Source organism: Eulemur rufifrons, chromosome 20, assembly GCF_041146395.1.
Source record: "Eulemur rufifrons isolate Redbay chromosome 20, OSU_ERuf_1, whole genome shotgun sequence".
In the NCBI taxonomy this organism is placed as follows: Eukaryota; Metazoa; Chordata; class Mammalia; order Primates; family Lemuridae; genus Eulemur; species Eulemur rufifrons.
Genome location: NC_091002.1, coordinates 2,589,790 through 2,602,228, shown reverse-complemented (window position 1 = coordinate 2,602,228; position 12,439 = coordinate 2,589,790). Strand labels below are relative to the sequence as shown.

Below are 12,439 nucleotides of genomic sequence, written 5' to 3'. Positions count from 1 at the left end.
TTTCCTCAAACAGGGCCACGTGATACGCAGGCGTCCACGTGGCCGTTTCTTAACTCTCCTTCTGCCTGTCTTTTACCCAGAGGATATCCACTCGGCCTGATTGCTGGCATTTTTCTCTTCAATGAAGAGAGAATGAAAGATAATGGCAATTATCTTGTGGGCCTAACAGCAGGAGCCTCTGATGTTTAAGATTTCCATTCAGGCCATTCTCAGGCAGTTGGATTTGCATATTTCCACCCCTCTGAATTTTCTGCTCTGGGATTGTTCTGGGAAACATTAAGATAACAGGGAGGCCAGGTTGTAACAGCATATGCTGTGGCTCAGGAGCTTCTCATACTCAGGTTAGGACTGTGTGTGTGTGCGTGTGTGTGCATGCACACGTGCATATGTGTATGTGTTCTATGTGAACGTGGGTGTGTGCATCTGTGTGCACACGTGTGCACTGTATGTTGCTGCGTGCATGTGCATATACTGTGTGGGTGCACATGTACTTGTGCCTTGTGTATGTGCATGTGGTGTTTGTGCATGAATGTACATGTGTGCATGCACACATTGCCTGTGCGTGCACACATGTATATGCATGAGTGTACACACTGCATGTGTGTGCAGTGTCCAACACGCACATACATGTTGCACGTGTGTGCATTTGCATGTGTACATTGCATATGTGTGCACACCGTGTGCATGTACATATTATTGTGCATGTGTGTGCATGCACATGTATGTGTGCATGTCCACATTATGTGTGTGCACATGTGCACATATACATTGCATTTCGTGCATGTGTGCATACGTGTTCAGCATGTTAGTCTCTCATATGCTGCCTCTTCTCTCCACAGTCCGCTACAGAGTGCAACAACCTTCTGCGGACCCTCCACGGCCTGGAGCAGGAGCACCTGAGGAAGTCTCTCGCTTTGCAACAAGAGGAAGACTTCGCCAAGGCTCATAGACAGCTGGCTGTTTTCCAGAGAAACGAACTGCATAGCATCTTTTTTACCCAGATAAAAAGTGCTATTTTCAAAGGGGAATTGAAGCCAGAGGCAGCTAAAATGTTGCTGCAGAATTATTCTAAAATACAGGTAATACCTCAAGTTAGGCTTACTGTGATGGGAGAGTAGTTTTCCTAAATTGTTTCAGTAAATTTCTCCTCTCTCTCAGGGTTAAGTCCTGTCTCTCCTTTTGTGCCATGTACCTGTTAGCTAACTTTCTCTTCCTTGTACCTCCTGGTGTGTGAGTGAGTTTCCAGTAAGCAGAGCAGATGGTGGCTTGTCAAACAGGCTGTGAACTCAGGCTGGCCCATTCTACCAGTCACCTGCTGTGCGAGCTTGAGCAAGTTACCTCACTTCTCTGAGCCTTAGTTTCCTCACCTGTAAGATGGGCACAAAAGAGTACCCACACTCACAGGGGCGTGATGCAGATTTAATGAGCTGATTTATGTAAAGTTAGTGCTTGGCATAACATATAACGTGTTTAATGTATATAGCAGTAAAAAAAATGTATGCATATGTGTGTGTATTGATGTGCATGTAGGGTTTAGTATCTGTGTCTAGATATGTCTGGATGAATTCGTGTGTTTTTGCGTGTAAGCTTGAGTGTGAATGTTATTAATCCAGATTGAATAATCTCTTAGGTGATAGTGAAAATAGTTTATCTGAGACTGTCAGCTTTTCTGTGGAATTTCTTAGGAGGCCTGCGCGAAGTGTTAGTATTTTACAAGCACAGGGACATGCACACACGCACACATGTGCAGAGTGACATCACTGGTTTGCAAGAATGCACTTCTTTGTTTGTCTCCGGCGTTATCACGGGTGCTGACAGCTTGCCCCAGCTGAGGGTAAGGGTAATTTCAACAAACTCTTACTTTACTTTGTGGAATTTCTGTTTTGACTGTGAATAAAATATTTGAGAAGTGCAGATGTCATTCATTAGACAGGCTGTCTCTCCTGGTCTATGAGCCAGTCTCTGTTTATCAGCAGCAAGGCACCTTTGGATGGTGCTGGAGGATTTGGGGCATCGTCTGGCACACTCGAGTCTGTAGGGGTTGGTTTGCTCCTCGGTGCAGTGTCGTGTTCATTTTACGAATGTAAACCTGTGGTTCTTGAGCAGTGTGTTTTTCTGATGTAGCAGTCACTCTGCTATTTCAGTTTTATCTTTAGAAGTGAAAATCATTCCAGAAAGTTGGCTTGATGGTTAAATTTTCCTCTTTGAAATTCCCTACTTGCACTAGTGTAGGTTCCACACACAGCAGAACGAGCTGCATCCACCCAGGGTGAATCGAGGCTTGCAGCCAGCCTCTGTTACCATCACTGCCAAAGCAGGGGTGCAAGACGACATGGGATGAGGAGGAGGTGTGAGCCTGGGTGCCCCCCTGCGCCTGTGAGCAGGCCCTCCGAGTCGAGGCCACGCGACTCAGCATTCACCTAACCACTGACAGAGACAAAGCCTGCCCCTGCCTCTCCTTTGGGGACGTGCGGCCAGCACCGGCCCAGTACATGAGGGCTGAGACTATCAGGGCCAACCCAGAAGGAAACCAAGTAATTGTCGCCAGCCTCTCGGGAAGAGAGAGCCACTCTCAGAAGGCCCCGGGACATAGAGAGCGAGCTAGCCTCTCCATTGCGATCTAGGTTTTTTCCACTAAGACTGTAAGGAAAGGACATAACGTAGGAATTCTGTTGTGTTCCTAGGCGTTCAGACTCCATGGCATGACTTAGTGTTAACAGACTCACATCACCTGGCACACACGGCCCCAGTGCTGTGGAGAACAGGGACACAGCTGCCACGTCCGTGTTGTAGGGATTCTGTCACCAGTAATTCTCAGGGCAATGCTAGGCCGCGTCTGACTGACCGTCCAGCTTTCACTGTCTGGATGGCGCTAGTTCTCAGTGCTGAGAGCTGGAGGTGTTACAGCTTTTACGTGGAAAGGACGGTGTCCCTGGTGCCATATGTTTCTTGTTGAACAAAGCGTTGGTCCCCTTGGTAACCCATCATATGGACGGTATTTCCACCAACGGGTAAAAAGGCAACAAAGCCAATCCCTGGGATGACGCTACGGCTGCTGCTGGGCTCACTGCTGTCCACTGGTTAGAGCTGGATTTTTGAAGGCAGCCTATGAAGATGTCAGAGCACAGGCCCTGTGCTTAAGTTAGGTTGCTGGGTTCAAATCCCTGCTCAGCCATTTGTCAGTTGTGTGATGTGGACCCAGTTTCTTCATCTGTGAAATGGGAGTAATAATATTCTCTCCTTAGGTTCAGTTAGATGAGGCATGAAACACTTCTGGCCCAGTGCTAGGTGCAGAGAAAACTCCCGATGTAAGCTAGTTGTTATTACTCTCCTGTGTTTGGTTGGGTTTTGTTCATTTTGTGGATTTGTGCATACACCTGTGTGGTCTCCTCTGAGTGTAGAACTCCTGGGGCTTGGGGCTGATGGCTGGCTTGCGTCGGAGCTTCGGCTCACCCTGTCCTGGTGCCCAGCACTTGCAGGAGCTCCACAGCGGGAGTGTGTGCATGGCCGGAGGATGACGGGGTGAAATTTATGTTCCATTTCCCAGGGCAGTAAAGATGCTCTGACAGCCTTTTAGTGTCTAGGTGTAGGCTACACTTCTCAAAGCCCTCATTTCTTATTTGTATATAACTTTCTCATAAACCTTTGTTATGGGCAGGGAGGTTAAAGGTGTTAAGCCCAGTGTTTCTTTTCCTGTGTATATTCTTCTGAAAGGAAAAGTAATATTTTAAGTATCTAGAAAGATTTTTCTCTAAACTTTAACTAGGCATATTGTCTCAATTTTTTTTCAAACAGGATAATATAGAAGAGTTAATGGACTTTTTCCAGGCCAGTAAGAGGTATCATCTAAGTAAAAGGTTTGGCCACAGAGAGTACCTGGTGCAGAACCTGCAGTCCTCAGAGACCCGTGTGCAAGGCCTCCTGAGCACTGCTGCGGCTCAGCTGACCCACCTCATCCAGAAACACGAGAGGTAAAACCCGGGGCTGCTCCACGGACGCGCTGTCTCTGTCTTCTGCTGCTATAGCAGGATACCACAGGCTGGGCACTTCATCAGTAGAAGAGGTTTATTTGGCTCACAGTTCTGCAGGCTGGAAGTCCAAGGTTGGGTGAGGGCCTCCTTGCTGCGTCAGGACGTGGCCGAGGGTGCTGCGTGGGAGGAAGCGAGTGTGTGAGACAGAAAGGGGCCGACTCCTGTAACGACAAACCCACTCCCATGAGAACGTGCTTGAGAGTGCAGCCCTCACGACCCCATCACCTGCTATAGGTCCCACCTCTTCACGCCCTCCCAGTGGCACTTAAATTTCAACGCGAGTTTTGGGGGAACGTTCAAAGCATCACACAAACAAACTGCCCAAATGTTCTTCACTGAAGACCAAGTAACTCTGCTCATTCATCCTATGTGTTATTTCTTACTTCTTTCTTTTTGTTTTTTTTAAATTCTTTATTTTTAATTATTATGGGTACATAAGACTTGTATGTATTTATAGGATATATGTGATGTTTTGATATAGACAGACAATGCGGATTAATCAAATCAGGGTAATTAGGGTGTCCATCACCTCAGGCATTTATCGTTTCTTTGTGTTAGGAACATTCCAAGTCCACTCTTTTAGTTATTTTAAAGTGTACCCTAACTTATTGTTGATAATAGTCACTTTGTTGTGCTATCAAATATTGCTCAATCTATCTACTATATTTCTGTACCCATTAACCATCCCCACTTTACTCCTCCCTCCCCGCTACCCTTCCCAGTCTCTGGCAACCCTCCTTCTCTGTCTCCATGAGCTCAGTTGTTTTTAGTATTTAGCTCCCACCTGTGAGTGAGAATGTGCAAGATTTGTCTTTCTGTGCTTGGCTTATTTCACTTAACATAATGTTCTCCAGTTCCATCCATGTTGTTGCAAATGGCAAGATTTCATTCCTCTTTGTGGCTCTGTAATATTCCATTGTGCATATGTACCACAATGTCTTTATCCGTTCATCGACTGATGGACACTTGGGTTGATTCCAAATCTTGGCTATTGTGAACAGTGCTGCAGTAAACGTGGGAGTGCAGGGATCACTTCTATAGAACGAATTCCCATCATTTGGATATCATACGTGGCAGTGGGATTGCTGGGTCATAGGGTGGTTCTATTTTCAGTTTTTCGAGGAACCTCCATACCGTTCTCCATGGTGGTTGCACTAATTTATATTCCCTCCAACAATGTACAAGGGTTTCCCTTTCTCCACATCTTCACCAGCATTCATTATTGCCTGTCTCATGGATAAAAACCATTTTACCGGGGTGAAATGATGTCTTATTGTAGTTTTGATTTGCATTTCTCTGATGACTAATGATGTTGAGCATTTTTTGATGTATGTGTTGACCATTTGTATGTCTTCTTCTTTTGAGAAATGTCTATTGAGATCCTTTGCCCATTTTTAATCACATTATTTGACTTTTTCCTGTAGAGTTGTTGAAGCTCCTTATATATTCTAGTCATTGATCCCTTGTCAGATGGGTAGTGTGAAAATATTTTCTCCCATTCTGTGGGTTATCTCTTCGCTTTGTTGATTGTTTCCTTTGCTGTACAGGAGCATTTTAGCTTAATATGATCCCATTTGTCCAATTTTGCTTTGGTTGCCTGTGCTTTGGGGCTACTACCCAAGAAATCATTGCCTAGACCAGTGTCCTAAAGCATTTCCTGAGTGTTTTCTTTTAGTAGTTTCATAGTTTCAGGTCTTAGTTTTAAGTCTTTAACCCATTTTGATTTGATTTTTGTATATGGAAAGAGATAAGGTTCTAGTTTCATTCTTCTGCATATGGACATCCAGTTTTCCCAGCACCATTTATTGAAGAGATTGTTCTTTCCCCCCTATATGTTCTTGGCAACTTTGTTGAAAATAAGTTCACTTTTTTGTGTGGATTTATTTCTGAGTTCTTTATTCTGTTCCATTGGTCTATGTGTCTGTTTTTATGCCAGTACCATGCTGTTTTGCATACTATAGCTCTGAAGTATAATTTGAAGTCAGATGATGTGATTCCTCCAGTTTTGTTCCTTTTGCTTTAGGCTATTTGGGGTCTTTTGTGGTTCCATATAAATTTTAGGATTCTTTTTTCTATTTCTGTGAAGAATGTCATTGGTCTTTTGATGGGGATTGCACTGAATCTGTAGATCGCTTTGGGTGATATGGACATTTTAACAATACTGATTCAATAAGCATGGAATATCTTTCCATTTTTGTGTGTCCTCTTCATTTTATTTCATCAATGTTTTATAGTTTTCGTTATAGAGGTCTTTCACTTCTTTGGTGAAGTTTATTCCTAGGTATTTTATTTTATTTGTAGCTATTGTAAATGGGATTGCTTTCTTGTTTTCTGTTTTGGATTGTTTATAGTTGGCATACAGAAATGCTACTGATTTTTGTATATTGATTTTGTGTCCTACTTTATTGAATTTGTTTATCAGTTCTAATAGTTTTGTGGTGAAATCTTTAGGTTTCTCTAGATAGAAGATTGTATCATCTGCAAAGAAGGATAATTTGACTTCTTTCTTTCTAATTTGGATGCCTTTATTTCTGTCTCTTTCCTGATTGCTCTACCTAGAACTTCCTGTACTATGTTGAATACCAGTGGTGAGAGTGGGTATCTTTGTCTTGTTCCAGATCTTAGAGGAAAGGCTTTCAGTTTTTCCCCATTCAGTATGATACTTGCTGTGTGAGTCCATATAACTTTTATCATGTTGAGGTAACTTCCTTCTATGCCCAGGTTTTTGAGAGTTTTTATCATGAAGAGACGTTGAATTTTATCAAATTCTTTTTCGGCATCAATTGAAATGATCACATGGTTTTTGTTCTTTGTTCTGTTGATACGATGTATCACATTGATTGATTTGTGTATGTTAAACCATACTTGCATCTCTGGGATGAATCCCACTTGATCATGATGAGTAACCTTTTTAATGAGTTGTTCGATTAGGTTTGCTTGTATTTTCTTGAGGATTTTTGCATCTGTGTTCATCAGAAATATTGGTCTATAGTTTTATTTTTTATTTTTTTTATTTTTTTGTTGTCGTGTCTTTGTCTTGTTTTGGTATTAGGGTAATACAGGCCTTGCAGAATGAGTTTGGGAATATTCCCTCCTCCTCAATTTTTTGGAATAGTTTAAGTAGGATTGATATTAATTCTTCTTTGAATGCTTGGTACAATTCTGCAGTGAAGGCATCAGATTCTGGGATTTTCTTTGAAGGGAGACCTTTTATTTTTGCTTCTATCTTATTGTTATTGGTTTATTCAGGTTTTGGCTTTCTTCCTGGTTCAATCTCGATAAGTTATAGATTTCTAGATATTTATCCCTTTCTTCTAGGTTTTCCAATTTGTTGGCATATAGTTGCTCATACTAGTCCCTAATGTTCCTTTGAATTTCTGTAGTACTGTTTGTAATGTCTCCTTTTTCATCTCTGATTTTATTTATTTGGATCTTCTCTCTTTTTTTCTTAGTCTGGCTAAAGATGTGTCAAGTTTGTTTATCTTTTCAAAAAACCAAGTTTTTGTTTCATTGATCTTTTGGATTTTTGTTATTGTTGTTTCAGTTTCATTTATTTCTGCTCTAATCTTTATTATTTCTTTTCTTCTGATTTTGGGTTTGATTTGTTCTTGTTTTTCTAGTTCTTTGAGATGCATCATTAGGTTGTTTATTTGAAGCTTTTCTACTTTCCTGAGGTAGGCATTTTATTACTATAAACTTTTCTTTTCTTATGGCTTTTGCTATATTCCATAGGTTTTGATATGTTATGTTTTCATTTTCATTTGTTTCATGAAATTTTTCAGTTTGCTTCTTAATCTCTTCATTGACCCACTGGTCATTCAGGACCATATTGTTTAATTTCTGTGTTTCTGTAGTTCCTAATGTTCTTCCTGTTATTGATTTCTAGTTTTATTCCATTTTGGTCAGAGAAAATACTTGATATGATTTCAATTTTTTAAAAAATTTTTGATACTTGGTTTTTGACCTCACATATGGTCTATCCTTGAGAATTATCCATGGGCTGAGGAGAAGAACGTGCATTCTGCAGCTGTTGAATGAAGCGTTCTATTAATATCTATTAGGTCCACTTGGTCTGTAGTGCAGATTTTTTTTTTTTTTTTTTTTTTTGAGACAGAGTCTCACTCTGTTGCCCAGGCTAGAGTGAGTGCCATGGCATCAGCCTAGCTCACAGCAACCTCAAACTCCTGAGCTCAAGGGATCCTCCTGTCTCAGCCTCCCGAGTAGCTGGGACTATAGGCATGTGCCACCATGCCCGGCTAATTTTTTCTATATTTTTTTAGCTGTCTATATAATTTCTTTCTATTTTTAGTAGAGATGGGGTCTCGCTTTTGCTCAGGCTGGTCTCGAACTCCTGAGCTCAAACGATCCACCCACCTCGGCCTCCCAGAGTGCTAGGATTACAGGCGTGAGCCACCGCGCCCGGCCTATAGTGCACATTAAATCTAATATTTCTTTGTTGATTTTCTGTCTAGATGACCTGTCCAGTACTGAAAGTGGGGTGTTGAGGTCTCCAACGATTATTGTATGGGGTCTATCTCTATCTTTAGCTCTGATAATACTTGCTTTAGATAATCTGGGTGCTCCAGTGTTGGGTGCTTATATATTTAGAATTGTTATATCCTCTTGCTGAATTGGCCCTTTTATCATTATATTATGACCTTCTTTGTCTCTTTTTACAAGTTTTGTCTTGAAATCTATTTTATCTGATAGACGTATCGCTACTCCTGCTCTTTTTTGGTTTCCATTTGCATGGAATATCTTTTTCTTTCCCTTTATTTTCAGTCTATGTGTATATTTATAGGTGAAGTTGATTTCTTATAGACAACATATAGTTTGGTATTTTTTTAATCTATGCATCCACTTTGTGTCTTTTGATTAGAGAGTTTAGTCCATTCACATTAAATGTTGTTATTGATATGTAAGACTTGCTGCTGCCATGTTGTTATTTAATTTCTGGTTGTTTTATGGTCCTCTCTTTCTTTCTTTCTTCTTGTCTTTCTTTGTTAAAAATGATTTTCTCTGGTAGTGTGTTTTAATTTCTTGATTTTTATTTTTTGTGTATCTATTGTAGGTTTTTTGACTTGAGGCTACCACGAAGCTTGTAATAAACATTTTATAACCAATTATTTTAAACATATTACAGCTCTTCTTACAAACAAACAAATAAGCAAAAAGAAATCTAAAAGAAATTCTACACTTTAACTCCTTCCCCCCATTGCTTTTTAACTTTTCGTTGTTTCCATCCATATCTTTTTATGCTGTCTCTCAGAAAGTTGTTGTAGTTGTTTGTGATAAGTTTGCCTTTTAGTCTTCCTACTCAAGATACAAGCGATTTATACAGCGCAATTATATTAATACAATAGAGTATTCTGTATTCGTGTGCTGTTATCAGTGAGTTTTATACCTTCAGATGATTTCTTATTGTTCATGAACTTCCATCTCTTTCAAATTGAAGAACTTGTTAGCATTTCTTACAGGACAGGTCTGGTTTTGATGAGATATCTTTGTCTGGAAAAGTCTTTATTTCTCCTCCATGTCTGAAGAATATTTTTGCAGGGTGTAATAATATTCTAGGGTTAAGGCTTTTTTCCTTTAGCACTTTGAATATGTCATGCCACTATCCTGGCCTATAAGTTGTCACTGAGAAGTCTGCTGCCAGATGTATTGGAGCTCCTTTATGTGTTTTTTTTTTTTTCTTTTTTCTTGGGTCCCTTGGGACCTTTTCTTTATCCATGAGCCTGATTATTAAATACCTTGAGGTAATCTTGTTTGGGTTATATCTGCTTGGTGTTTTATGACCTACTTGTACCAGAATATTGATATCTTTCTCTAGGTTTGGAAACTTCTCCCTTATTTCTTTGAATAACCTTTCTACCTCAGTCTCTTTATCCTCTTAGACTTGCCCTTTTGAGGCTATTTTTGAGGTCTGGTAGGTATACTTCCTTCTTTTTTTCTTTTTCTCTTCTGACTGTGTGCTATGAAATAGCCTGTCGTCAAGCTCACTAATTCTTTCTTCTGCTCGGTCAGTCCTGCTGTTGAAAGACTGATGCTTCAGTTTGCCAGTTCATTTTTTCAGCTCCAGAATTTCTGCTTCATTTGTTCTTATTCTTTCAATGTCTTTGTTAAATTTCTCTGATAGGCTTCTGAATTCCTTCTCTGTGTTGTCTTGAAGTTCAGTGAGCTTCTTCAGGACAGCTATTTTGAATTCTTTTTCTGAAAGGTCACATGTCTCCATCACTCTGGGATTGGTCACTGGTACCTTATGTAGTTCATTTGGTGAGGTCTGTATTCCTGGATATCCTTGATGTTTATGGATGTTCGTCAATATCTGGGTGTTGAAGAGTGGGTATTTATTTCTGTCTTTGCAGTCTGGGCTTGTTTGAATCTATCCTTCTTGAGAAGGCTTTCCAGCTATCAAAGAGAATTGAGTATTGTGGTCTAGGTCTTTGGTCACTGCGGCCATATCAGCACTGGGGGTGCCCCAAGCCCAGTAATGCTGTGATTCTTGCAGACTCCTGGTGGTAACACCTTCGTGTACTTGGGTAAGATAAGGGAGAATTCCCTGGCTTACCATGCAAAGTCCCTCACTGTCTTCCCTCACTGTCTGTGGTGGGCTGCTGTGACGTGGGCACTCCCTCGTGGCCACCAGTGCCAGGTCACACCTGAAGCCAGCGAGTCTCACCCAAAGCCTGTGGTGACTGTTGCCTGGCTACCTGTGATGTTTATTCAGAGCCCAAGGACTCCATGGTCAGCAGGTGGTGAATCCTGCCAGGACTGGCTCCTTCCATTCAGGGCAGCGTGTTGCCTTCTGGCCCAGGGTGGGTCTAAAACTGCCATCCAGGAACTAAGGCTGGGACTCAGGCCTCAGAAGTCGGCTTGGTACTTTATTTTACTGTAGCTGAGCTGGTACCGAGATGCAAAGCAAAGTTCTCTGAACTCTTCCCTTTCCTTTCCCCAAATGGAAGAAGACTCCCTGAGCTGCACTGCCTAGAGTTGGGGGAGGGGTGACACAGGCACTGGATTGGCCACTGCTGCTGGTGTCTCCCTGGGTCACGTGCACCCCAAGTCCACTGGCTCCAAACCACAGGGATTGCCCAGGGACTGCAGCCTTTGTGGCCTGACTGCCTTGGAATTTGGTCCAGGCCCCGGGCCATTTTTCATCTGCCGGTGGCGGGGCTAGCCGGAACTTGGGTTTCCCTCTGGCCGGCTGGTCTAAATGCCCTCTGTGGTTGCCAGCAGAACTGTGGCCTGTGCTGTGTCCCCCTGTCTGGCGACACTGCGGGGATGGGGAAGGGCGGCATAGGCAGCGCAAGGCTGTCTTTGCTGCCCTCCTCAGTGCTCTTTCCTTCATATAGTGTCAAAACCAGTACTGTGATCCCTCACCTGATTTTTGGTTCTTCTGAAGGTGCTTCGTTGCATGGATAGTTGTTGAATTTGGTGTTCGTGCGGAGGGACGATTGCTGGAAGCTTCTATTCTGCCATCTTGTTCTGCCCCCTTTTCCCTTACTTATCTCTTAAGAAGAATTCTCTAGTTGTAAAAATCCTTTGCATTATAGAATTTTAGGCACATACACAACAGTCAAGATAATCATATAATAAACCCTGCTGTGTGCCCATCTTTCGGCGTCAGCAGGTGTTAACTCACAGCCAACCTTGATGTTATAGTGCCCATCCTGGACAACTGTGAAGCAAATCCCCATCAACACTTTCTGGAGAAATCCATGATGGGGCGTGCGTGGACCGTGTGATGGAAGAGCCCACTTCTCTGAGTTTGAGCATACTGCTGGCTCTAGCACTCAGCTTTGGCATTAGGTATAAATCCAGAGATGCTTGTCATGGGTTCTGGATGGTTTATCTCGGCAGCATCTGGGTGCCATGTGGTCAGATAAATGGTGGCATTGCAGAGTTCTCATCCGTGCAGTCCCTCGGCGGTCCATAGCATTCCCTGCAACTCTGCTTTCAGGCGGCTTAATCGCAAACGATGAAATGTATTCTCGTTGGATTATGAGAAGCTCTAAAAAGAATGGGGACATGACTATAAAGTTGGCTTTTTGGCTCTCTTACAGCAACAATTCGTGGTTTTATGAATTGGTTTTACTACTTAGGTAATTTTTTCAGGGCTGTGTTCCTCTCCTGCCCTGTTTAATAAGGATTCCCTAAGGTGCAAATTATGCAAACACTTCCCACCTAAAGATGCTAATAAATGTAGCACTGCTGTTTACTTGAGCTTCCTGATTAATTTCCGCTTAGGTGAGAGAAATAGTTTCCTGCCTTCAATTGAAGTACCTAAGAGCTGGTTGTAAGCAGATACAGGGAAGAATATTTTACCTCTTATTTTTTAATTCTCTTTGAAAAGACTGGCACAGATGTATATTTCTAAAACGTGTATCTACTATTCATTCCTTCAA

General features: G+C 42.0%; 1 protein-coding gene across 1 annotated transcript in view; it reads left to right on the top strand.

Moving 5' to 3' along the window:
- Positions 1–12,439, top strand: part of EVC2 (EvC ciliary complex subunit 2) — a 128,466-nt gene that overhangs the window by 70,710 nt on the left and 45,317 nt on the right. The window contains exons 11-12 of the mRNA XM_069495558.1: positions 840–1,079; positions 3,796–3,971. Of these exons, the coding sequence (XP_069351659.1) occupies positions 840–1,079; positions 3,796–3,971 (416 nt within the window). The remainder of the gene's footprint in view (positions 1–839; positions 1,080–3,795; positions 3,972–12,439) is intronic.